A 27,867-nucleotide genomic window follows, 5' to 3' on the forward strand; every position below is an offset into this window, starting at 1 on the left:
GGAGTCCTTGCTGTACGTATGGGAATTTAAATGTGTTATTTCAAGTTTGTGTGTATCCTGAGAAAGTTGCCGTAGACTTATTGAGTAACGTGTGGCGTCAAAAGGAACAGCTGGAAAATCTACTAACTAAAAAAAGTCCTTGACCTGCTCTGATACACCAGCATATGGTATATAAAATTGCCTCTAGGCACTTGCAAGTATAGGCAGGCATGCACAATTGACTGCTTAAGTATTAAATATCTGTCTTCACTATGTATTTCTAGGCTTCTGGCAGTTCATTTTTGAGCCGCAACATGTTCCAGTAGTATTGCCCCCTTCTTGGGTTTTTTTTCTTTTCCTCTGGAGCAAGAAAAATATAGTCTTTTAAGTGCACTCAGCTGAATGAAGTACTAGAAACAAGTAGATGTAGAGCAATCTTAGTTTTAGAGGACTCAGTAGATTTCCGCAATATTGAAACTCGGGAAAAGCTACTTATGGCAGATAGCTGCCTGGTAAAATTGCTTGAAGAATCCCTAAAGCCGTGTGTGATGGAAAATATAACCAATGGCTGCAACAGCTTGGGTTTTCTTCACCATAGTTTTCAGGTGAGCTACGACATCACATTTAAGATAAATCTGAAAAATTCTGCACTGTTTCAGACTGTGTCTAGGAGATTGGTGGGATGCTGAAGTGTGATATATGACATAACATGAATTAGTACCCTCAAAATGCAGTAGCTGTGAACTCATTAGGCCTGTGTAATAATAATAATAATAATAATAATAATAATAATAATAATAATAATAATAATTTTTATTTATTTATATCCCACCCTCCCCAGCTGAAGCCGGGCTCAGGGCAGCTAAGAACAATAAAATAATACAACATTCTACAATCATTTCATTATCATTTTCATATTCATTATCATTTCATTATAAAATTAATTCAAATCAGATCAGTGGCAACCATTGGGCTAGAGTTCTGTGAGGATTGCCAAAGGAGGGAGTCAGGCTGTGCCCTGGCCAAAGGCCTGGTGGAGCAGCTCTGTCTTGCAGGCCCTGTGGAAAGATGTCAAGTCCTGCAGGGCCCCAGTCTCTTGAGACAGAGCGTTCCACCAGATCGGGGCCACAGCCGAAAAAGCCCTGGCTCTGGTTGAGGCCAGCCTAACCTCTCTGTGGCCTGGGACCTCCAAGATGTTTTTGTTTGAAGACCGTAAGTTCCTCTGTGAGACATACCAGGAGAGGAGATGTATGTTAAGGAGGGCCCACTGCATGCTGTAAGGACCCCCCATTTCTGGCCGTTCTGTTACATAGGGATGTGGGAAGGTGCCTTTTACCAAATCAGACCACATATGCTCAGCATTGCCCACAATAACTGCCAGTGACTCTCCTAACCAAACATATTGAGAGTAAAATAAATAACAGTAGTGCCAGGATGGTGTAGTGGTCAAAATGTATTAGTGTGCGCCATCTGGTGTAAATAAGCCAGTTAATAAGTCGAGCAATGTCCTTTGGAAAACCTCTAAGCAATTGAGACTAGGTTTAGTTGATACTACATTCAACATTCTTCTAAAACTGTTCTATAACATTCAAACTTGCAGTATGAAATCATTATCCATCACAGTGTTGGGTTTTTATTTGGTGAATTATCTACACTTCTCTGAAAACGTATAATAAATTAATTCGGATGACCAATGGCATTCCGTTGAATTATAGTCTGTGCTATCAAATTCTTGTTGCTTTGTGCACATGTTTGAATCACAATTTGCTGCGCCTTAATTTTTAACTTCATCGTTATCAGCTGGATTCATTCATTTTGTATGGGGACTGCAGATTTTAATTTCACACTAAGGTCATTTGATTCCCCAGCTGCAGTTGCCATTTCATCATCGTCTTCTCTTTTTTTTGCTTGCTTGCTTTTGAAGTTGCACATACTGTGAGTTTCTTCATGCTTTAACTTGGCACTCTTGTACTATGTTTGATTTCTGAATCTCATGAACTACATTTTTTTTTAAAATTCTTTGTGAAACTTTTAAGAGCTTTCAAATCATTGTGAATAGTGTTACCAGGTCTCCTGAGCTGGCTTGGAAGTCTCCAGCTTTGCCTGGGTCCCCTGCATGTGGCAAGGGAAAGCCTTGAATCTCCAGGTGGCCAAGAGTGCCTTAGAAATATTATTATTATTATTATTATTATTATTATTATTATTATTATTATTATTACTGTGCACGCAGCTTGCAAGCATAGATGGTGGGCTCATCCACACTTCTGCTTATCACACTGCTTTGGGAAAACCCACTCTTTATCGCTGAATTGGAGCAAATGTTAATTGGGTTTTCTGCACAGATTCAGGGGTACAGAGTGGGTTTTCCTAGGGAAAGCAGCGTGGCAAATGGAAAACTGCTCAGATCAGACCCATGCCTAGTAAGCACATTCAATGCATGTAATGCCTTTCATTCTCTAGTTGTGTGATGTGGGCTGATAATGTATTGTGATGGCCATTGGCTATAAACAATTAAAATCTATTGATTGATAGTACGCACAGGAGAAGCAGAAAGCCTGTCGGACCCATGCCAAGTGAAGTGTGGACGAACCCTTTCCGGAGGGTATTTCCTTGTCCATTTCCTTCTCCCCTTTCCCAGTTAACCTCCATTGCAAGGACTTAGTGGTGGGAGGGAGCGGAAGAGAAGAAAAATAATTTGGCTGGGCTCAAGAGGGTTATGAGTGTTCATAAACCTCTAACCATGACACTACACTGGAATTTAATGTGAATATTTTTTTAAAAATAGCATTGACTATGGCTCAGTACTGGACTGGGCCCCTGGTGTCTAGGGAGGGAAAGCTTGACCTTTTCCCCTTGCCACTGTCCTGACAAAAACTGCCCTCCTTTCACATGGATGCCAATAAGAACTTACCCACCAGAAATAATCAGTGTTGTGGGGTGGTGGCAAGATGAAAGAATTTCCACTGGAATCATAGTAAGGAGGAAATTGCTCATTTCCCCCTTCCTGCCTACTGTGGTTCTGATCCTGCTTCAACAACTATATTTGTTTGAAAAATGTGCATGTTAAATGCAGTAACATTTAGTGACACACATTGATTAGCCCTTATGACATTTCCTAAACAAAGAAAAGCTGAGGCAGAGGTAGATATCTTCGGGCAGCATATTATTCCAAAGAGCTAGAATTGGGCCCTGCTTCACACCGCAGCAGATTTAACCACTTTGATGAAAGGAAGTCAAAGCAGGTCCTCCTTTGAAGTTCTTAAAATCTCATGCTGGAACATGCAGTCCCTGGACTACGCTGTGCTCAGGCTGCATAGAGGTTCAAAGGATGAAACCAATATTTCAAATAGTACCCGAAGCTAATTGCAAATTCCTTGCAGCTCACCTAGAGTACACCTGTTCCTATCTCCCTATTCTTCTTAAGGGGTGAGTTGTTGTGCTTTGCACCAGCTGTAGCTTCTCTCTTCGGCATCCAAGACAGGAGAGCACAATGTTGCTTTGCTCTAAGGCAGGCATGCCCAAAGTCCGCCAGTTGGTTTAATCCTGCCCCTGTGGCAGTTTATTTCCTGGGGTAAAATCCCCCCAAAAGGATTCACGCATGTTCACTTCATCAAATCTGGCCCTCTTTGAAAAAAGTTCGGGCACCCCTGCTCTAAGGGAAGAGCTGAAGGGCATCCATCGTTGCATCATTGTTCACCTGGGCACCATGTTGGTGACCGCTTCTATATGATAATGATGATGCTACCATCAGGTTGGAGAAAGCTAATATACAAATTAGATGAAGCAGGTGGAAAAAGTTCTTCCTTACCACTTCTGGTAGGAAACTGGTGGCAATTTGATAGGAACCAAAGTTCAAGACTAGATACCTGACAGCATGCAATGGGAAATGCCTTCATGAGGAATCAGAAAGCTATCTGTGGAAAAGGATAGTGGAAGAGATAATGCTTTCTGGGTAAGAAAATGTGTGCATGATGTTATGAGGCCCAAAAGTTTACTGTCTTAATAGGAAGCATATCTGGCAGCTGTACTTTCTCTAGAAGGTCAGTATAATGTTTAGCACATATTTTGTTTGAAAAAATGAGTGCAGATTTCAACAAAATAAATCCGGCAGGATTTTCCAAATTTGAAGAGCAAAACCTAGCTTTTAATTTGTCTTTCTTGAGATCTATTCTTCCACCCCCACCCCTGATGTGTGGGTTATTCCTAACAGCAGCTAAATGTAAAAATCTGGGCACAGACTCAAGAGACAGAAATCCAGAAGTAATTCTTGTAATTTTAGCAATCAGAGCAAAATAGGATTATAGGTTTTATTCAGTGTTTTCAGATCCTTGGTGACTGCCATGTATGATTGCTGGTAGGTAAGCACTCAGTAATTCTCATGCAGATCTAGGCTATCTGGAATCCACAGCAATTTTGACATGGCATTAAGGATCACAAAGCAAATTTAGCCACCTGCTGTGTCTGGCAAAACAGCTGCCCAAAATTTAGTGGATGTTCTGGACATCTCTAAAATGTAGGGGGGGGGATGGTCTGTCTGTATGTTGTTGGAAAGAGGTGTTTTAAGAGATATCTCTATGATTTGTACTACAATTTGATATATGAGATAAGAAAATTAGAACATACAAAGAGCCCTTCTGAATCAGATCAGAAGCCAATTCAGTCCAGCATCCTGCTCTCAGATCATAGATGCCCACATCCCATAGATGCCCATGGGAAGGCCATAAGCACCAAAGCAGCCTCCCTATTAGCAGATCCCTACCAACTGGTAATCAGAGACATAGTGCATCTGATTCTGGAGGTAACATAGCCATCATGACTAGGAATCCCTTGATAGCCCCATCCTTCGTTAATTTGTCAACTCACCCTTTAAAGCTGTGGGTGGCCAACACTACATATTCCAAGTCTCATTTGGGATCATTCCTTCTATGCTTGGTAGCCTCGTCCACATTGTCGAGGACTTGCTTCTCCAGAGAGGAGAATTCCAGCAGAACAAGGAGGAGGATGGGATGGAAAACCTTTGTCTGAGGACCCAAGCCTATGTTTGCTTTTCCTGTTTGCGGTTGTTGTTGCCAAGACAATGGCGCCACAATGGCTTGAAATTTGGATCTGAAAGCACATGCACATAGGCTATCTTGGTCATTTACAGTGCATATATGTATAATGCTTGCTTGTTTATGTTGCACGTAAACTTAATTTTATGCTGCACAAAAAGGAAACCTCCCTGTTTCTTCCTCTTTCACAACAACCTTTGAGGCCCATCTCATGTTCTTTGCAAGGGGCCCTGAAACCCCAAGCTAGTTTTTTTCAGCAGCCATAGGTGACTTGCAGAGAGGGAGAGGAAGAACTGGAAACTTTCCTTCTATGAATTTGCTTAAGTTAATTTATCTTAGGATCCAGGCCATAAGTTGTAAAGTATAGTCCGCTGTATGATGTGCTAGAAACAAGTAGATACAGAATCATTTAAGTTTTAGTAGATAATGTAGATTTTAGGAGTATTCAACATGTATATAGCTGCTTTTTGCAGATAGCTACCTAGTAAAATTTCTTGAAGAATCTCTCGCACTAGACAGTGTGTGTGTGTGTGTGTGTGTGTGTGAGAGAGAGAGAGAGAGAGAGAGAGAGAGAGAGAGAGAGATAAAACATAAACTATGAACGAAACAGTGATATACAATGAACGGACTCTGTCTCTTTCCCCCCTGCCCAACTTTTAGGTGAGTTATGGCACACATTAAAAAGTAATCTGAAGAATTCTGTGCTGTTTCAGTCTCTGTCCAAGAAATTGGTTGGACTTCAAGGAATGATATATGTAGCATAAAGTCTTATCCTCAAAATACAGCAGCAGTGGTTTGTTGCTATTGGGCTGCAGACATATATTGTATGTCAGAGGACCCATGGCTCAGGGTAAAAGCCTAGATTCAATCCCTGTGATATTTTCCAAGTAGTGCATCCCAAGAGAAGGTCTCTGCCTGATTCCTTGGAAAGCTGATGTGAATTAAGAATAGTAGAGTGGTGTCATCTAGATACTGTTGGTCTACTCTACATCTTCCATTAGCTTCAGCTATCATGGCCAACGGTTAGGGATGATGGGAGCTGTTAATCCAGCAACATCAAGAGGGTACCATGTTGGTTGCTCCTGGATTAGATGTACCAGTGGTGAGGCTCAGCAGAAGCCACTGAGGATGCACACATGTCTAAACACTACCCTGGAGATCCTCAGGTTGTCAGGTATGTTTGGGTTTGGTAGAAGGACACATATACAGGTCTGAGGTCCCAACTTTGTGGCAGCATAAATTCAAAGACCAGTATCAATGGTTAAAGCATCAGGGGATAGCAAGTGGATGTCGGAGGATGGAGAACAAGCAGACAGTGGGGATGGTGAACCCTTCACCCTGCCATTTGTTGTTGGGATACAGCTCACATCATCCCTGACCATTGTTCATGCTGACGGGTTCCTTGGGAATTGGACCTTCCAACAACATATGAAGGTTCGCAGCTTCTGCATCCCTGATCTAGGTGCTTGCAGATCCAAATATATATATTTTTTGTCCCATCCTCAAATGATACAATTGCTTGTATATCAAGGCAAGGCAACTTAAGAAAAAGAATTCGTGCTACAACTGCCAATACATTTACATCCTCCCTCTCAATGTACATTGCTTTATTTGAATGTCTTTAAATGGCTACGGTTTTTTGTTCGATTTTCCTTTCATCTCATTTGGTTAAAAAGAAGAAAGCATGCTTTAGAAAAAAATGTAGGCTATGAGATAGACGGCAGTAATTTTTCTTGTGTGAAAAGTAGTCAGATGTAACCATTTAATTAATCTTTAGCTCCATACAGCCACCTCTCTCACATTTGAAAATGGTGTTTAATAATTGCATTATTTTAGTCATAATTTTGTGAAAAGATAAAGCAGATTACCATTTGGAAGCCAGGAAGTGACCTGTGAGATAAGGAAATGTAAGGACTTTCTACTTAAAAATCACTACATGTTTCAACTGAATAAAAAAGCGCAAAAACTGTACTTAGCAATAAAAAGGCATAAAAAGATGAAGCTGCTTAATGATTAAATCAGGTGACGAGCAACTTTATTCTCATTAAAATTACTTGAAGTTTATGTAATTAATTCAAATTATGAGAAACAAATTAGTGTCACATTATTATAATTTAACTTATACACTACTTAGATGCCAATATCCACACACACATAATTAAAATACATTTTTCAGAGTTAAAATGATGCATGCCATTTTTATATAGCTTTCCTCTTAAAACTAAATTAATCAAACCTCAGAGGCCTGAAGGCTATAAATTTTTATTCTTTGTCATGAAAGGCAAATATCCTAGGATCACTTTATGGTCTAAAAATACATAAAGGTCTCTCAGAGTGGAATATAATCAATGAAACAAAAGGCAGCAGGATTCAATATGATCATCTTTTCAGACTTTATCTGTTTGGTCCAGTCACTCCTAATAAGCCCTGTACAAATTTTAAAAGCATATCTCTCTTGCAACATGGTGACGAGGCCTTTGTACAACACCAGACCCTCCAAGTTTCCCTATTTTCCAGGGACATCCCTGATTTGGAGAAGCCGTCCCGGTTTCTGATTTCATCCTGGAATGTCCCACTTTTCCTTAGGATGTCCCTATTTTCATTGGAGAAATATTGGAGGGTATGGAGTTATCTGACCCTCAAGCCATCTGAAGGAAGTCCTGTACAGAGAAGGTTTTTTTTTTAATGTTTAATGTTTTATTATGTTTTTTATATATGTTGGAAGCTGCCCAGAGTGGCTGGGGCAACCCAATAAGATGTGTGGGGTATAAACAGTAACATTATCATTATGGAATGGGACATCCCTATTTTCATTGGAGAAATGTTGGAGGGTATGCAATACACCCTTTAAGTCCCCTTGCTTTCCCCCCATTTCAGATTCCTCCATCTTCTGCAGCATGTGAAAGAAAGTAGTCTGTTTGGGAAGACACCAAATCAAGAAATAATCTGACATGTGGAAGGGTAGATTGGAGCTGGGGAAACTTTGGCTCTCCAGATGTTGCTGAACTATGACTTTGCGTCAGCTCCAGTAAGAATGGTCAGTGACCAAGGATGACAGGAGCTTTAGTTCAGCAGCCTTTGGAGGACCGAAGGTTCCCCACAGCTGGTGTGGAGAAACATATTTCAATCTGGGCAAATCTTTTAGAAGTCTTGGATAAATGTGATGCAGCAGAAGAAACAGAAACTGATGATGATAGCTTGGAAAACTAAAGTGATTAAATTTCATGTACTATTCCTTGAGTCTAGGTCTCCCCCACAATTTTTCTCAGCTCTTTTAATGGAAATGAGTGCTTTATGTCTGCTTGACATTGTAAAGGACTGGAAGAGACATACAAATTTCAAGAATATATAATAATTTGTGTACTATAATGATGATGGCTAATTCCATTTTTACGGGGTTTTTTGCCTTTTCTGCATAAACTGGCAAAACCAAAGAGACAGTTTGGCAGTTCTAGAATTCTTCTCTTGAGGAACACCGGTAAACCTAGTACATGCCTTGGTGACATCTAAATGAAATCCACGAGTTACAGCGTTCCAAATTACTGCCACAATCCAGCACAAGTTTGCTAAGGCTAAGACCCTTGAAATCAATGGTACTTTAGATGAGTCTAATTCCCAGGACATTGTTTTCAATGGCTACGTTTTGCCCATTTGTAGTTTTAGAGAGATTTGATGGATTGTAGATGTATGAATGACTCTTGCATCTGTAAAACTCTGTGAAGGAGTCATGGATCCTCCTCTTCTTTAGATTTTATCTACTACATTGATTTCAATGAGTTTACTCTGGCTAACAATGGATATTGATTATGTGATTAATAATACCTTGGGTCTGAAAGTTACTATGTGTATTTGTGGCTGATTAATTAATTTAGAATTTCAGCAAGAAAGTGATTTTTCTTCAATTATCTTTTCTTGTTGTTTCAGGTTGGGTTTTCCCATGATGATTATGAGCTGCATCATTGGAATGTGCTATCTCCTTGTTGCTCACGTTGTATTGGGTTGGACCTAAGAATGTATATATTGATTATATATACTGAAGACCAAAAGACATTTTTCATTCTTTTCCAACCTCTGTTGCGTTTTTACAAGGCTGTATGAAAACAAAAAGCTTTTATTTGGGGGGCGGGGGGAGTGGAATCATTCATGCTGCTACTCCTGTCCAGCTTTCTGTTATGAACATGGGAATTCATCTGATGCCTATATGGAATTTCTCCACTTGGAAATGATGCCCACATTCATTTCAGCTGAGAGAACCAATTTCTGTGCACATTATTGTGTGTGTGTGTGTGTGTGTGTGTGTGTGGGTGAATTGCCTACCTCTGCTGAAATATTGACAGGGACCATTGTGAATGCAAGAGAGATATGTGCTCATGTCTAATGCACAGGAAGCTCTGGGCCACAGCTGTATTTAATAACTGGCAGCTAAACAGCTGAGACACAAAATCAAAAACATCTCATAATGCACATTTTGATGGGCTGTACCATTTTAGATTAAAGGTGGAAGAATTGTGTGAATGCCATACAGAATAGAAGCTAGTGTGTCAACAGAAAAAGCGAAGAGTTAGATCCTTACTTATTAGTTTTATATATGAAGAAGCATTCAGATGTGAACCCCCCCTGCAGTCTAAAATTGTATAGCAGAGAGAGGAAAAAATGCACCATATGACCCTTTAGATAATGTGCTTCCATCCTTAATTGACGTCACTGTGGGCTTATGTTCTCTGACCAGCTTATAGAGCAGAATATTGTGATTTAAGATGCACAAATGGTCTTATGGTGGAACCAAATTTCTTTAGGTTCATTTTTCAGCTCAAAAGTAGTGATTTTGCTGAGGATGAGTCCTCCCAGATCTTTAATCCTATTATTATTATTATTATTATTATTATTATTATTATTATTATTATTATGGGAAGCTTGCCTGATACTCCTCAGAGGTCCTTTGCTTTGCTCCCACTTCAGTGGACTTTTTAAGGAAACAACTCCTGGTGGGATTCAACAGAGTTGTTTCATGTGCAGAACAATGTCAGCTCATGCAATGAGATTCCAGCCTCTCCTTCCTCCCATGCCTTCTAAATCTGTTCTGGAGTGTTGGGGGAACCCCCCAGAACAGTTTTAAGGGGTGAACAGGAGGAGTAGAAGGGGGAAAGTGCCATTGCATGAGTAGACCTTGTTCTCCATGCACATAAACCACTTGAGTTCCCCCCAGTTTCATTCTTACTTGAGACCACACAATGGGCACAATGACATCAGAATACCAGGTAGTTATTCAGATTTGACTATTTGCTGTAACCAATAATAGTATTAAATAAAGACAATTAAATAAAGACAATTATTGCCCAAGAAGGTAGAACCCCAAACCAGTAGGTTCAAATGAAGAGAGGATATTGTTACTAAACATTTTTTTTAAAAAACAAAAACAAAAACCAGAGTCTCTGTTAGTATGAGTTGTTTGGATACTGGAACAGACTTCCTCAGAAAATGGTATACTTGGCTCCATTGTAAGTTTTTAAGCGGTGGTTTTAACAATGAAATTTGAACATATGTCCTGCATCAGCAGATGGTTGGACCTTTACTGTCCTGCCCAACTCTGTGATTCTTTGAAAATGAACACTTTTACAGCCCCTTAGCAATGATTCACCAGAAACTGCAGAAAGAGGGAGACTTCTTTCAATTCCAATAATGATCCTTGTGAAAGTGGTGTCCCTTTTTAGCTCAGCCCTAATTAATATCCAAATAAATGCTTTTTGAGATATGAGTATTCACAAGGGACTATATTTTTATCCTAAAATTATGTTTGCTTTGGTCTGCATGTACTCACAGATGAAAACCTCACTTGCTATGTTCAGTAGTTTTTCTTTTGGTTGTCAATTTGCCTGTCGATATATTCTCTAATTGTATGAAAGCACCTGATATTCAGCCAGTGTTTGCTTTAGTAGATAAGTAAATAGGCAAACTGCATAATGAATGATACATCATTGTCTGTGTTTTAAAATAAACACATCCAAAGGAAGATTTGGAGTGGAAACAATAATCCCTTTTAATCTGGCTCATGGTTATCTGCAACTAAGTATTTTCATGGGAAATATTATCATTCAACACTTAGACGGGTTTATATAAATTAAATGAGGATAAATTAGTCTGTTAGGTAAATTTCAGAACTGTTTACCTATGGGGGGGATACAGTGATTTCAGTATTTTTGGTAGTAGTCAAGGATATGTACATACTTGCTTTTGGTGTTGCTAATCAGTGCTGTTGAAGAACAGCAATAGGGCAGAATCATTTCCCACTATCTGAGTGCAATCTTATAGGTAATGTGATTGCAAATATAGAACCAGGGCAGCTATAGAGAGAATGAGTGCATCTGGAATCAAAGAACATCTTTTTGTAAATACTTCCCAATATTTGGAAAAGCTTGCCATCTCCTTTTCTAACTGCCACAATTCAAAGAAGGAGTAAGCTGCCAATCCTGAGATAAGCTGCTGTTCTTTTTTGTAATACTACAATCAAACAGTATCCAGCATGTGTAGTTTTGTCCTACATACACCTAGTCCTCCTATGGACTGTGCCCAGAGGCTTTTAACAGCTGTATGATAGGGAGAAATTGAGGGGACGCAGGTGGCGCTGTGGTCCAAACCGCTGAGCCTCTTGGGCTTGCCAATCGGAAGGTCGGAACTTCGAATCTGCATGACGAGGTGAGCTCTGTCCCAGGTCCTGCCAACGTAGCAGTTCGAAAGCATGCCAGTGCAAGCAGATAAATAGGTATCACTGCGGTGGGAAGGTAAATGGCGTTTCCGTGCGCTCTGGTTTCCGCCACAGTGTTCCGTTGCACCAGAAGCAGTTTAGTCATGCTGGCCACATGACCCAGAAAGCTGTCTGTGGACAAACGCCGGCTCTCTCAACCTGAAAGTGAGATGAGCGCTGCAACCCCATAGTCACCTTTGACAGGACTTAACCATCCAGAGGCCATTTACCTTTTTTACCTTTACCTAAGGAGAAATCCAAAGTAGACAACATGTGGCACCCTGAGATGAAAAGCTCTGTGTATGAAGAGTAAAGAACTAGCAAACATAATTTCTTTTAATAAGGATTCTACTGCAATCTGTTGGTTATTAAACCATTTTATAAAAGAGATACTACCTCAACAGTGAAATTATGAATTGTCTATGCTTTGGTATCTTTTATTATCATGCTGTGACAAACACACACACAATGGCTGCTCGAAGAAATCAAGTAGATTACTGTCTGTTAAGCCCCTTGATTATGGGAGGGATAGCCAGCATGGTGCTCCCCAGATGTTTTGGTTTACAGCCACCATCAGCTCCAGCTGCCAGTTCTCAGGGGTGATGGAAGTTGTAGTCTGAAATATCTGCAAGACACCATGCTGGCTTGGGTCTCCATTCAGTTTTTGAACTTGTTCCTTGCATTTATTTATCTGATTGGTTGAGATAGCAAGTTACCACCTCTTCCTGTCCATTAAAATAGCTTGCTGGAACTGACAACCTCCAAAATGCTTTGTTTTTAAATTTGGGAGGTTTTACTTGTTCCATGTAATTAGAGGGACCAAAACTTACTGGTTTGCAGCATCATTTGAATGGAGTTCTGCTTGGGATGCTGGTGGATAGAGACATGAGAAGCATTTTCACTGATTTTCATTTCCATATGCCACTACTGCCCCCCAGCATCACCTCCCATTGTTCTGGAGTGTCCCTCAACCTTCAGAAGCAGATTTATTTCAGTGAGGTAATAGAGGGCCGCAAGGGGCAGGGGAATAAATGGAACTAGCCTACTCCCCAGTTCTGCCAGTGGGGTTCCTTTACTGTAGAAGCCTTTTGCAGATGAAAGGAACTCTTTTGGTTGTGGAAAGCAAATCCAACCCATTGATACTTACTGGCCATAAGATCACTATTAGTTCATTTCTTTTTTAAAAAAGAAAACCCCACATTGATCTCTGGATGAAACACAGACAGTTATATAAAACAAATGCTGAATATTTTCTTTTTTTACTGAGGGCTTAATAGTCTGGTAAACGCTAGTCTGACAAGCTCAAGAGGCATGCTGAATACATGCATTAGTTTCTCATTGTAACCTATGTAACTCGTCTACCAACATACTTTTCACGAAAATGGAAGCTATTTCCCTTTGACATCCCTTGTAGTTACCCTAGAAATGTCCTCCCTCATCACTATAGATGAAATAGTCTGGCATAACAATATACATGGTGCATATTCCAAAATGTGTGTGACTTTATTTCTGTGTTACCACCACACCAAATATATTGGGGATTGTTGGGTTTTGTTTTGTTTTTGCTCAAAAGATGAGAAAGAAACAAGTCAACTGGAAAATTAATTTCTCATTCAAATGTGTGTCATTCAATAATTTTTGAAAGGAGGCATGATGATCATTCCAAGCATGGCTTCTGTATTGCCTTATTATATTCCACAATGTTAAAACTCAATTTGTGTCATCCTACTTCAGTTAAACTCAGGGAAAATGCACTTCACTTGACAGTTACTCAGATTTTCCCCTGGAACTCATCAGGGCAAAGCAGCTGTCAAATAAGACACCCAAAGAACTTCATTATGGTGGGAAGACACATACTAATATGCCTGGCTGATTGGCATGTGATGGATTCCAGCATTTTTAACAGTTAACAAATTTTCCTACTTGCCATGGGAGTAGAATTAACAATTTGTGTGTGTGTATATAGCTGCTTTATAAATCATATGGATCCTTCTAAATGGTTACTGGCAATTTGTATGGTTGTCGATATCTGTGTATGTAATATATCTGAAACTATCATTTTAACAGCATTAACTCTCCCAACATTCACTTGATGAAAATAGCAAAGTTTGAAGTAGCTTATTGATTTACAAGTACTCCTTTGTTTTATGTAGCTCATGCAAAAAATCCATAAAGCACAATATGCACATGGGTACAAATTTATGCATGCATTTCGTCTGGGTTGGTGAGGGCTAATGCGGGTGGAACTGTGGGTTAAACCACAGAGCCTAGGACTTGCCGATCAGAAGGTTGGCGGTTCGAATCCCTGCGACGGGGTGAGCTCCCGTTGCTCAGTCCCTGCTCCTGCCAACCTAGCAGTTCGAAAGCACATCAAAGTGCAAGTAGATAAATAGGTACCACTCCAGCAGGAAGGTAAATGGCATTTCCGTGCGCTGCTCTGGTTCGCCAGAAGCGGCTTAGTCATGCTGGCCACATGACCCGGAAGCTGTACGCCGGTTCCCTCGGCCAGTAAAGGGAGATGAGCGCCGCAACCCCAGAGTTGTCCACAACTGGACCTAATGGTCACTGGTCTCCCTCACCACAACCGAAGCTATACATACATTCCATCATGAATCCATGATGGAAGAGTGCACAGCCCAAGTAATGGCAGTGGGCTTTGAGTGAGATTTGGGCAAGCATCTGCCCACCTATGTCTAACAAATATTTGGTGTGGTCAGAACAGAATGATCACTTTGGTTTTGAGAAGGGGAGAAGCGTGGATGTTACTGACTGGAGGCCTGCTCTTTCTAACCCCTTTATTAAGTGATTGTCATTGACACCATCTGTTTAAAGGCTATAGCACAGATTTTTTTTATGGGCACCTGTGACATCGTAGCAAATGTAGCGCTGCGAGGCCATTAACAAAATCACATGGTTCAGAAGTCAAATGGCAGTAAGAACAACTGAGAGTTCTTCTTTGCAGTGACAGCAAAGAAGAAAGGAAATGGTGCCGAGAAGCAACAAGAACAAAGTGAACGAAAAGTGTGCAAAATAACACCAAAAACAATGAAAACATATTCTCAGCAAGTTGCCTGGAAATGGTAGCAGTGGAAGCAAACATGAAACTGTAAGTAGTTTGAAGTAGTGCTGGTGCGTGTGTGTGTGTGTCAAATGGGACTTCCATTAATCAGGTGTTGGTATGTTGCTTCCTGTGCTACTAGAGCTCTGGTTTCACTACAAACCTGACAGGCCAAAGTTTGCAGTTTGTGGGGGATATCATCTGGACCATAGATGGGGAAACTGTGGCTGCCATCAGCCCCAACCAGAATTGCCAGCATCTGGAGGGCCACACATTTCACAACCTGGATCTAGACTGCAGTACCAGCCTGGCTGAGCATTGTCAGCTGACCCTAAGGATCAATACCTGTCCACCATAAATCTACAGACCCAAAGCTTGCACCTTAGTTCCGAGCAACTTGTACTCGGTGCAAGGGGACAACCTATGTCCCTTCCCCCTTTTTGTGATGGTTGCCTTGGATCATGATCTTCCCTGGCTTTGACTACACATTCACCTCCTGCCCCTCTCATGCTTGTTTGCTGCTTTGGAACTTGACAGCTTTGGACCACACACCTGCTTCTGGTCCACTTAGATGGACAGCCACCTCCACTCAGTCCTGCAGACTGGCCTTTGATGAGATCTGACACTAGAACAACACACACAACACACAAAAGATAAAGCAACCATTATCGCATTTGCAGAACGTGACTTCAGTTGAACCAGCCTTCTTCATATAATTCCAGCAATTTTATCTCCATGTATCAGAATCCAGCACACTTACCATTCAAAAGCTTAACATTCCCCTGTGAAGGGCTAATCAGGATTCCAATATACGTTCTTCATACCATGTCTTCCAAAATCACTATTTCCCTCTTTTATAGCCTTTTAGAATTCTGGGATTCTGTTCCTCTGCAGAGGCTTCACAAGAAAGGAAGCTGCAAGAGGAAATGATTCATTGATAAACAAAAGAGGTTTAGCACTTAATATTCCTACTCTGACCAAGCAGGATTATTGAAATGGTCATTAATGGCGCTCCTTATAATGTTCCCATTGATGTGAGAGGTGGGTGCTATCTCGATTCAATCTTTTATATATTTTCTTTAATTTAAAATAGTCATTACTCTTCATTGCAGCAGCAATCTCAGAACAGTGCGCATAAAAGTTTAATTACTGTACATCTAATAAAACAAAAACATGTCAATCCATAATAATTAGCAGTAACGCTTAGGCATTAATGCCTAGCAAATGCCTGAGCAAAGAGCAGTGTTTTCAGCTGGCACTTATAACTCAAAAGTGTTAAAAGGAAGAAGAAGTAGCTAAACACACTTCTAGTCTCTCTCCAACATCCACCAAATGTAGACAACTGTCTTGTAAATTACAGGGGCACCCTGGAATAAGGTGAATGTCAGTTTCAGTTTATCTCTCACAAATTTTTTCAAAACCCAAATAATTCCAGTCACAAAAAAGCTCTTGAGGAGATAGCCAAGCAGGACCATAGAGGAATGGGGCCCGAGAAGAGTCCTGAGAGCCAGAGAGGCCACGACCAGTAGTTCCCCACCCCAATTCTAGAGGCAGAATGCTAGACTTGATCAAGCCAGGCAATTCTTATAGTCCTAAATTGCCCCAGGTTGAAATTTACAGCTGCTGTTACTGCCATGGCTGTTGTGTGTGCCTTCAGTTGGAGATACTCTGTTTAATTCGACTGGATAATCAAATGATATTTAACCAAGGATATAGCTGCTTGAAAATCTCCATTTATTCAGCAAGAAAATGTCTGAAGCAGCGGGCATAATGACTGAAAGTTACAGAAGGGGCCCTTGTTTTGGAGGCAAGCTCTTGGAAATAAATTTGGGCCATTTTCCAAATAACTGTTTTTCCTCCTGCTATTTCCCTTGAATGTAAACTAGTGTGTTTCCTGAAGCATCCTTGCTGTTTCATAATGGTGAAAATAGGCTTATTCGAAGCCTCTATGTCAAGACAAATAGATGCATAAGATGAAGCTGTTTGTTTGCATAGGATCTTCCCCCGCTCCAATTATAATCTAACTTTCAGTGACTGAAAGAAGCCTGGAGAAGGATATATGAACATGTACCCCACAACCCTCCTTATCTTGAAGTACACCAAAACAAAGATACAATGTGCTTCAAACAATTCAAGCTAATGCAGCAAAATGCAGTTTGCAAACTGAATGTAACTGCAAATTCCATTGTAATGGTAATATGCCTATTAGCTGAAGCTGAGCATCCCCAGTGTTCTGTGCTATAATTCTTACAGATCATGAATTAAGCAATATAAATCATTGGTTGTATCTAACATAGCGCTAAATAAGCTTTTCTCCTGCACAAGAATTCCATTTGCACAACGGGACTCCCCCCTCACACCCCACACTCTTTAAATCTCTTTGGGGGGATCCTTCAACACACTCACACCCCAAGCAGATTTGGGGAGGATGTGGGGTTGGAAAGTAACAGTGTGCAATAGGAAAGCCCTTGCAACTAACGGCACATTAATTGGATGCCAGCTTAACTTTTTAGTTAGATAACAGAAAGCAAATCTGAAAATAAATGCCAATTGTTAAGTATGTCAACAGCCTCAAACAAGGGGGTGGGGGGAAAGACAGTATCAGAATTAGAGATGGGAAAACTTCCCTCTTGTTGCCACTCACATCAGTTTGGATTGGAAATGAGGGAGGACAAAAAGAGAGCGAGTGAGCAAGCAGACAGACAGAGACATCTGTCCCTTTCCCTTCCCACCATTGCTGCTGGCCAATAAGTATTCATGGTGAAGAGGGAGACAGTTCGGGGAGTGGCTGGTTGGTAGGGAGAGCTTTTTAGTGGAGTAGCAGGGAGGCGGGGTGGTAAATGAAGAACAGTGATAGGTAAGAAATTTGATTCAATTTGTATTTAAGAGGTAGCCATACATAATGTGTACAGTGGTACCTCGGGTTACAAACACCTCAGGTTACAAACACTTTGGGTTACAGACTCTGCTAACTCGAAAGTAGTACCTCGGGTTAAGAACTTTACCTCAGGATGAGAACAGAAATCGCGTGCCGGTGGCGCGAGGACCCATTAGCTAAAGTGGTACCTCAGGTTAAGAACAGTTTCGGGTTAAGAACAGACCTCTGGAACAAACTAAGTTCTTAACCAGAGGTACCACTGTAATCTCCAAAACAACAGCAATCCTTTGAAATGCATACTTACCTGAATTTTGTACATATTAGTGAAAATGGGAGGGGGAGAGTGTTAGGAGAAATTTGCACTAAAATGCTTATGAATTCTCATGATTAAAATAATGATAATTCACAAACCAATGTGAAGATGCAGTGAACTGAGCTTCAGAGTGGAAAAAGAAGAAACAGAGAAAATGAAATTCACAGATTTATCAATGATTTTAATCTGAGCTAAATAATAATTTGAGGGTTTGTAAAGCTCTCCCCTTCTTTGATACGATCTTTACATAACTGCACCTGAACTCTGCCACCTTGGCCAGCATTTCTAGAAAAGGGATGGAGCTGTCTATATGTTTTTGGACTACAACTTCCTTTATCCCTGACCATTCCAGATGGGACTTGGATTTCAACAATGTCTGGAGGGCCGCAAGTTCCCTGTTCCTGTTTTATAAAGATTCAGTCACACAACAGGTTTAACTAAGTCCAAATCTCTGCTGCAACAGATGATAAGGCAGAGAAATAATCTTGTATGAGAGAACAATATTCATTGAGGATATATTTCTTGGCAGTGCAACTTCACACAGCACAACATCCTCTCTCTCCCTCTGAGGTGCCCAAATGAAAACAATTCTGTGAGGAGATCACCCAGAAGGTAATTGGTACCAGAGGTGGATTTGGCGGTTCTGTGTAGATGAAAATTTGAGGAATTCCAAGGGCTATAAAAATATTTTTGTTAAAACACATCAGATTCCTCTGGAGGGTTCCTCAACTACCTTACCAAATTCTAACTTTGAGTTTGCAAGCATATCAGCTCAAGAATGGCCATCCATTTTAAAGATATGTCTGAAGTTCATTTTAAAATAAAATAAAAATTGAAAGCTTAAAAATCCAGCTTAGTGTGTCAAGAAGAATGTTATTGCAATTATTACATGATTTGCATTGGCATTTTAAGTCAGACAGAAAAGACTGACATCTGTGAGGTCTCACTACAACTGACCTACAGATTTTTAAGCATCAAGGATAATATTTCTTACGAACATCAGACACTTGAATAGTTTCATGTATAAATTACACTTAATAGTAGATTAGACTGTGCAGGGGGTAGTTTCTTGTGGGAGATAATTTTTCAAAAAGCAAAGTTTAAGTTCCGTTTCCTGCTGTCAGCACTATAACATGTTGCAATAAATGTCTCATGTTTTAAAAAAGGTCAGATCAACTGTTGCAATCACAATTCTGATCTGGGGAATTCAACGGAAAGGAATGTAAGTGAAGATTATATAATACTGTACTTGGATCTGGGAGAACAAATAAGCCAAAGAGATAGAGGGAGAAAGAAATTAGTTATTATCCATCGATAGCTCAGTCAGCAGAGCATGAGACACTTAATCTCAGGGCTGTGGGTTCGAGGCCTGCATTGGGCAAGAAACGTCTGCATTGCAGGGGGTTGGACTACATAACCCTCATGGTTCCTTCCAACTTTACAACCCTATGATTCTATTAACTCGATATTGGTAACATGTAACAAAGAAGATTACACCAATTTTGGGGAGGATAAGGCTGCCAGCGATCGCTGAAGAATTGATGCTTTTGAATTCTGGTGCTGGAGGAGACTCTTGAGAGTCCCATGGACTGCAAGAAGATCAAACCTATCCAGTCTGAAGGAAATCAGCCCTGAGTGCTCACTGGAAGGACAGATCCTGAAGCTGAGACTCCAATACCTTGGCCACCTCATGAGAAGAGAAGACTCCCTGGAAACGACCCTTATGTTGGGAAAGATTGAGGGCACAAGGAGAAGGGGACGACAGAGGACGAGATGGTTAGACAGTCTTTTCGAAGCTACAAACATGAGTTTGACTAAACTGTGGGAGGCAGTGGAAGACAGGAGGGTCTGGCGTGCTCTGGTCCATGGAGTCATGAAGAGTCAGACATGACTAAACAACTAAACAACAACAACAAGGCTGCCAGTGGCTACTAACCATGGTTAAAGAATGTACACAAATTATTCAAGATGAGACAAAAGCAGGGCTGAAGAGGTGTGTGACCTGGGGAGACTTCTGAGGGCCAGACAAAGACATATAGAGGGCCACATTTGCCCCCTGAACCTGAGGTTCCCCATCTCTGACCCAACAGCTGATCAGAGCTATCAGATTTGATCATTTGATGGCCAGGCAACAGTAGATACACTTCACGCCAGCTGTGGTTATGCAGTCTGCTGTTGCTGTTGCTGCTGTATCCATGCATCTCTGGCTCAGGGGCTCTGAGCACAGTCTCTAGGTGAAAACAGCACACTGCAGACCTAGTGACTTCAAAAGTACATTGGAACGTGGCCATAACAAGCAGAGTGGGCAAATCATGATAAAAGGATTTATGAGGCTCGGTCATTACATTAATTACCTTGTGGCATATAAGGCATAACAGTCTGAACTGAGCCATTTTTGAAGCCTGTTCTCTGTGAGATCATTCAAAATGATTAAAGGCTTAAAAACAAGTATTTTGCAGCAACCGCTGCCTAAAGAAAGCAAAATGCTTTAATATAGCTCCTGTATTGAAAAACAGCCAACCAAGAGAAAATTGTTTTGGCAACCTAGGCTTGCTCTTTATATTGGACTCTCAGATTCTCTCCCCCGACCCCTCTTATTATTATTTTTTTAAAAGCTATTGATAGAACACCTATTACTCCGCAGTTGGGATGTGATTCTGTTTGCATTTAAGACTGAAGTTTTCAAATGTGCCCTTTCTGAAACAATGAGAGAACCGAAACACAACCGTCCATCAAAATCTGCCTGCAACAAATCTGAGTTTTGTAATGCAGTTCTCCAACCAAACAATGCTTAAAAAAATCTGTATGTTAGGGGGAAATGTGCACAGGAGAAACTGACTGTGTACATTAGTCAAAACTGCATTAAAATATGTTTATTAGGATAAATTTGCACTAAAATTCTGAAGAATTTTCAGGAGGATTCTTTTTTTTTTTAATCACAAATTTCTGCAGAAATTCTGTTTAGCAGCAAAGACCATTACTTAGCTGTCCTGCACTGGAGATTTTTAAGCAGAGGTTGGATGGCCATCTGTCAGAAATGCTTTAGTTGAGATTCCTGCATTATAAGAGATTGGACTATATGACCCATGGGGTCCCTTCTAGCCCCACAGTTCTATGATTTACCAATGCAAATATAGCAGCATGTTGCCCTGCATTGTGGTTATATATATAGCATGCAAATCCAGTGGTTGCCTCTTGTTCTGGCTTTATTCTCAGTGTAAAGGAAGAACTGTGACAAAAACTCTCTTATAAAAATGAAAATTCTCTAACATGAATGACAATTGGTATTCAAATAGTAAAGCAAAGAGATAATGTTTGGAAGATAATGGAAGTACTGAGGCAGTAAATTAATATTTCTGAAAGGCATTTACAATATATAAAAAAAATCCTCCCACAGTATGTGATAACTGTGGTCCTACCTGTCTTGAATGAAAGCAGACTGTTGCTACAATGGGGCCTCTTGGTGGCAGGTGGGGCTTCAGTGACATCATGTGGACTTACAATTATCTTGTGATTTTGGCCCTGTTGCAGTGGAGAAAAAGGGCAATCCTGTTCTGCAGTTCAGAGCCATCCCAGAGTGATATCACTGATATCATTTGCCCTTTTCAAGGTGTAAGTACCTCAAAAACTCTCCTTGCATGCTGGAATGCCACAAACAGAAGCTATACAGTGGTACCTCAGGTTAAGAACTTAATTCGTTCCGGAGGTCTGTTCTTAACCTGAAACTGTTATTAACCTGAGGTACCACTTTAGCTAATGGGGCCTCCCGCCGCTGCCACGCGATTTCTGTTCTCATCCTGAAGCAAAGTTCTTAACCCGAGGTACTATTTCTGGGTTAGTGAAGTCTGTAAGCTGAAGCGTATGTAACCTGAAGGGTCTGGAACCCGAGGTACCACTGTACAGGAACAGCCTAAGGGTCGCTTATGGTAGGAGGGTCTGCTATTTATCAGAATATGGAGTATACTTTTATACCACAGAGTGAGAGAAATATTTGGCAGTCATTCATTGTAGACATGAAAAGCACTTGTGTTGTACAAGCTTGATTACAGTCATCCTATGGTCTGCCATTATTGTTGCTATGACAGGCATCAGCTGTTTTGCTGTAGGATTTTCAATCAACTCTTTTCCTGATGAATCAGTAATCAAAAGGAATTATTTTCAGTGCTTGTTCCTGGCCATCCAGCTGACACCCCCCCCCTTTGCAGTCAGAGTGGCAGACCTATTGCTAGTTTCTCAAGAAAATGGCAGCACTGTGTTCTTTTCTAGAACACTGGCCAGTCCTATTCCCATAACAAACTATTACAGAAGACCTTCCCCATACCTATTAGCTGAAGTTGAGCACCACCAGTGTTCTTACAGATCATGAATTAAGCAATATAACTCATTGGTTGTATACAACATAGTGCTAAATAAGCTTCCCATCACCGGAATAATTTCCACTTGTTGTTCCATTTGTTTTCAATCTACCTTCCCCCCACCAACCCCACAACTTTCCCTTATAATTGCTTTCTAATGGGAGCATGATGCCCTTTAACATCTTTTGCTTTCTTTGAAACAAAAACAGTCCATTCTCTCATCCACTTGGAAGATTTTTTTAGCAGCTTTTGAGAGCAGAAAATATACAGTAGGCTTGTCAGCAACAAAAGCCAGGCAGGCTCTGAAGACCAGCAGCTAGTGCCGGGAACTTCATAGCAAAACTTGGCATTGTTTTCTATTCTTCTCTGTCTGCCAGTTCTATCGTTCATTCTGAAAAGTGCAAAGCTACAAAGCTACACATGCAAAGATTCCAAACCACAGCAAGTCTGGAACCGAGTTGCTTGGAAGTGAAAATTAAATGCAAAAGTTTATCATGGACTAGATTCGGGAGCGCTAATGCTCTGGGATGTTTCTTGTAGTGTTGACAATTGAGCAAAGAGCGCTAAGATCTACAGGCACCAGATTGAATTTCCTCTGCGACGAGAAGCTTTCAAGTGGGCAAGCAGTAGACTGCAATTTTTCTCCCTTCTGATTTTTATAAAATGAAAACTTATGTGATTTGATTACTGCTTGTGAGATGGATGCATTTAAAAGCCCAGTGCTGTTCTTATCCCACATATAGTACCTTTCCTTGAGCAGAAAGTGGTTTGGGAGACAAACAAGGGAACGTATTTCATCAAGTCTCTCCCTCTTCTGTGAAATTTGATTTGAACATTCTTGGGTTATATGAGACCTAAGTGACCAAGTCATTGGGCACATCTGCACTATCAATTTATATTGGCTTTTATAGCAGATTCACTGTCATGGTTTCCATCAAAGAATCCTGGGAATTGTTAGATGATGAATGTGCAATTCTCTAATTTTCCTGGAGAGCAAGTATGACTATTAAAACAGTTGAAGGCTGTGCTGTAAAAATGAAAAACAGGATGGCCCCAAATACAGGAAAGGGGATAAAGAGAGTTAAATAGATAAAAAAGAAGGGATACAGAGAGTTATGTTTATTAAGCCATGTTGATCAGCATCTCCTCTTCTGGGGCACTCTCAAGCACAACCAATATCTGTCTTTTGCAACAGATTTGAAACCCAAAGGTTCCAGTTAGCTTATGGATTAAGAGTACTCATAGAGAAAGATTGCTATACAGAACATGCTAGTCTCAATGAAAGTGTTTCTGTGCACCTGGAGACTCCCCTCCCCACCAATGTGGTATTGATAGATATGCCCATGCAGAATTTAATAAGTCTGATAGCAAATATTCCTGCAGAAAAACCAAAGGCTCAAGCCTGAAGCCTGAACTAAGAAAAGCAACTCCTATTCCAATCTGGATAGGCTACTACAGATTCTACTAAGGTATTTGCCAAATAGATATGATGTGTTTTAATCCATGCCGAGGCTGTAATCTGAGGAATATCTAAAATGTATGCTCAAAGCTGCAAGTGTATGTTCCCTGTCGAGCAATTTATCCTCTACTCTACTCTACTCTACTCTACTCTACTCTGTCCCGCCCCCTGGTTAATGTAGGGTAGACATTCAGGAGAAGCGGGGCCTTTTTGGTAGTGGTATAAGGCCTTAAGGAGGCTTCTGCTGGATCAGATCAAAGGCACATCTAATACACCATCCATAAAATAGTCCAGATAATAGCATAGGAAAAGATACAGAAAAAGGTAGCCCATGCTCTCACAGTTCAAGACTGGAGCATCTTACACACAAAGAAAGAAAAAGACACATAGAGCTTTTTAGCTTAGCTGGGTTTCCCTTCATCCAGCAGGCCAATTGCAGTAAGATGTTGGACTATGATGGACCCTTAGTCCGATCCCACAGGGCTCTCCTTCAGCTCTTTTGACTTTTATCATTAGGACAATTTGAGAAATTGCTCCAGAATTTCAGTGGCTGGTTCTGCGGCTAGCTGCCTACTCTTCTATAAAACCATGGAGCATGGATGAAGATCAATTTACATTGCAAATCAAAGCCATCAGAATGTCAGTGTGCAGAATGGTGTAGTAAAAGACTGCATATGTATTGATGTGGGCCTGTGAAACATAGTCCAATGTATCCCAAAGATTTCTTCCCTTTACACAAGCAGCATTTTAGGAAGTTTGCCCAAGTACTAGAAATAACTGTACTTAAGAGAGTAAATCCATCAATATGAACTTGCATCACACTAGAAGTGAAAACTTATAATATTCATTTCTTCTTCTGACAACATAATTCACCTGGGCAAATGCATATGTATGTATTTTAGAGTGACTGATGATTTATGGAAATTGGCACATCAATGTTTTCGGAAATATAATTTACAACTGGGAATTGGTGCATGCATAAACAAATGAATAAAACAAGCCACTCCTCTCGGCTACCACTCAGATCAACCACTCTTGACCTGATCTTTAAATATCACCTGTAGCTAGGGGTGAGGGACCTCAGGTCCCTCTTTCTGTCCTCCTGTCCTATTTTTTTTGCCATTGGCCGCATCCACCAAAGGTATGGAGTTGAGCATGAGGGAATGCAGCCCAATTTCTGAGAACGGTTCCCTACCCCTAATGTACACACCAACCTGGTCATAAGTTTCATTAACTCAGTGGGATTTTCTTCTGAGCAGACATGTCCAGGATTGCACTGTAAGCCAACTGAATTTGGTATTTCAATCTATTGATGCATTTGGATCTAAAGTCAATTCACTGTATTCTGGGATTTGGGCCATTAAAAATGTAGAACACGTTTCTGGAGCATAGTATTTGCATACAAATATTCGGTAATTGAGAGGAAATAAAAATTAACTCAAGGAGTAGGATGGTTATTTTTCTTCCTTTCCCTTAAATAGTGCTCAAAATGGAATCTCTAACGGGTAAGCAAACTTAGATGAGAACGAGATTTATGAATATTTGTGGTCTGATGAGGTGTGTTTATCTTGTCAGCTTTGTTCATCTCAGTGTACCTACTTCACAGCAATTGCTAGCTCAATTGTTGTACCTTGAGATTTAAATTGGCATCACAGTCTCTTTTTAGAGCATTGCCCTGTTACCTAAATGCATTCATATGATCCCCAATACAAATTATACTTTCAGATTTTTACAGCCTTGGACATTTCCTGCATTTACCATTGTTCACTCATTATCATTCACAGAATACTTAAACGCGCCAAGGGCATCCTCATCAGTGCCTGATTAACCCTTGCAATGTTGCTCATATGAGAGGAAGGTTGCCCTTTTGCTATTCATCTTATCTTTTAGCATTTGAGAAACCATGCCTTGTTTGAGATCAGATTTGATCTCAGTTTGTCAAAATGAAACAGGAAAGAAAGCTCAAATCTCTGAAACCTACCATAATCCAAAAGGAGGAGTTTGTGGATCTTCACTTTCACTATAGTTAGATCCCTATAACAAATGGGTTTTACCTTGTTTGAGATCCACAACTTTCTTCTACATTCAGAACTGTTTATTCAGACATTGACATGGTTTGAAATGCTGAAATCCCTGTGCAAATAACTTGTTTTTGTTTACAGTATAGGAAGAGAAGGGAAATACCATATTTTTCGCTCTATAACACGCTCCCAACCATAACACGCACATAGTTTTTAGAGGAGGAAAACAAAAAAAAAAAAAATATTCTAAACGAAACAGTGGGTGTATGATTTTTGTGGTTCATGCTGTGGCCACAGACATGTGATCTGACGGTGAGTTTGGGGTAGCCCAATGCAAAAATCCTGAGGATCCATGTGGATCCGTGTTTTGTAACCACGTTTTTGCACCACTGAGGCCCCAGGCAACAGTGGGTGCATGATTTTTTTGGTGCAAGCTGTAGCCATGGACATGCTATGTGATCTGATGGTGAATTTGGGGTGACCCAGTGTAAAAATCCTGAGGATCCGTGTGGATCCGTGCTTTGTAACCATGTTTTAAGTGGGGAGGGAAGGAAAAGCACTTGAGGGACAAGGAACACGTGTGGGGTGGGTGGAGAAGGATGCTGTTAATAATGCAGAAGAGGGGTATAAGAGGAGAAGGCTCTTATAAGAGGAGTGGGGACGAGAGAGAGACAGAGAGCCTGCTTGTGAAAAACTTTGCTACTATTTAGCGAGTGGGGAGGAGAGAGGGACAGAGAGCCTGCTTGCTTTAAAGGAGCCAACCGGACTCCTCTCCTATCCCACTTTGCTCCTTTAAAGCAAGCAGGCTCTCTGTCTCTCTCTCCTCCTCACTCAGCGGCTCTTCTCCTGCTTTGCTGTTTCAAAGCAAGCCACGGAGGAGGGAAGGAAGGGGAACCATGGATCCTCTGCTCACAACTGCAGCAGATCCCCCCCGCCACCCATAGGCATTCCCTCCATAACACGCACAGACATTTCCTCTTACTTTCTAGGAGGAAAAAAAGTGAGTGTTATGGTGCAAAAAATACGGTATATGATTGTCCATTGTGAGACAGTAGCCTTGGGTCAATCACCAAGTTTGGTCTTGCAGTAAAAATTATGGCACTTGAGACTTGCTAGTTTGCAGTGCTTAGAAGATGTGTGTATGTAAAGGCTACTCTGCTCTTATTTGAATGGCGGCAGGGAAGTGGATTAACAGCTAAATAATACTCAGATGTAGACAAGTCTCTTAGGTACATGTTTTATGGTGTTGGCAGATTGATGCCTGAGTTTATGTCCCTAGCTGACTTGTATTTTCCTCTTCTCTCCCTTTTAATATCTCCCTATTGCTTCCTATTCCCACCCTGATATGGGTGTGGCTAGAAGGCTGTCATTGATCAGATACTACCTCTTCCTGCTTGCCACCCTGGCCATGAGATGACTTTCGTTCATAAATTTAGTGCAGTGGGCATTTATTATACATGTACTTTGATGCTGTGCATTCCAGACTTGGCCTTCTCCTACAAAAGGCTTACCTTTTAAGAGTTCTGCAAAATGGGTTTTTAGTCAAATGGTGGTGGTAGGGAGCATTTCAGATAAATGGCTGCTTTGTACAAATGATGGGCAAACGTGAACATGCTAATGTTTTTAGTTTACCATGCTATGTGAGATGATAGCCTAATTTATGATAGAAAACAGAAGCATTTGGAGACAGGAGGAAGGACAATTATATAATGTTTTCTAAACTCACATTGTGGTTCGAGAACCCGACCCCCGCAATGTGGAATGAATACACAAGGACACGTGATATAAGGTTAATGGGCAAGAAAAGGCCACAACTTTATTGCTTACAGCAGTGATAAGGTATTGGCTTAGGCATTGGATGTCTAAAACAAGGGGGTTTATTCACCAGTAGGTGGAGCCTGTTGATGCTAATCCAACTATAGGCTCTCCCCTGATGTCACCAAGGGTCGTGCCATGGCCTCCCGCCAAGCAGGCATTGGACAGAGTACACGACCGCTGGATTCCTTTAACG

General features: G+C 40.8%; 1 protein-coding gene across 2 annotated transcripts in view; it reads left to right on the forward strand.

The window, feature by feature from the left end:
- Positions 1-13,264, forward strand: part of OCA2 (OCA2 melanosomal transmembrane protein) — a 165,788-nt gene extending 152,524 nt beyond the window's left edge. For both annotated transcript variants that reach the window (XM_081858972.1, XM_081858971.1), the window contains exon 24: positions 8,955-13,264. In XM_081858972.1, the coding sequence (XP_081715098.1) occupies positions 8,955-9,039 (85 nt within the window). In that variant the 3' untranslated portion in view covers positions 9,040-13,264. The remainder of the gene's footprint in view (positions 1-8,954) is intronic.
- The last annotated feature ends 14,603 nt before the right edge of the window (positions 13,265-27,867 follow it).

The sequence above is a fragment of the Podarcis erhardii genome (assembly GCF_964252035.2).
Source record: "Podarcis erhardii genome assembly, chromosome: 4".
Taxonomy (NCBI): Eukaryota; Metazoa; Chordata; class Lepidosauria; order Squamata; family Lacertidae; genus Podarcis; species Podarcis erhardii.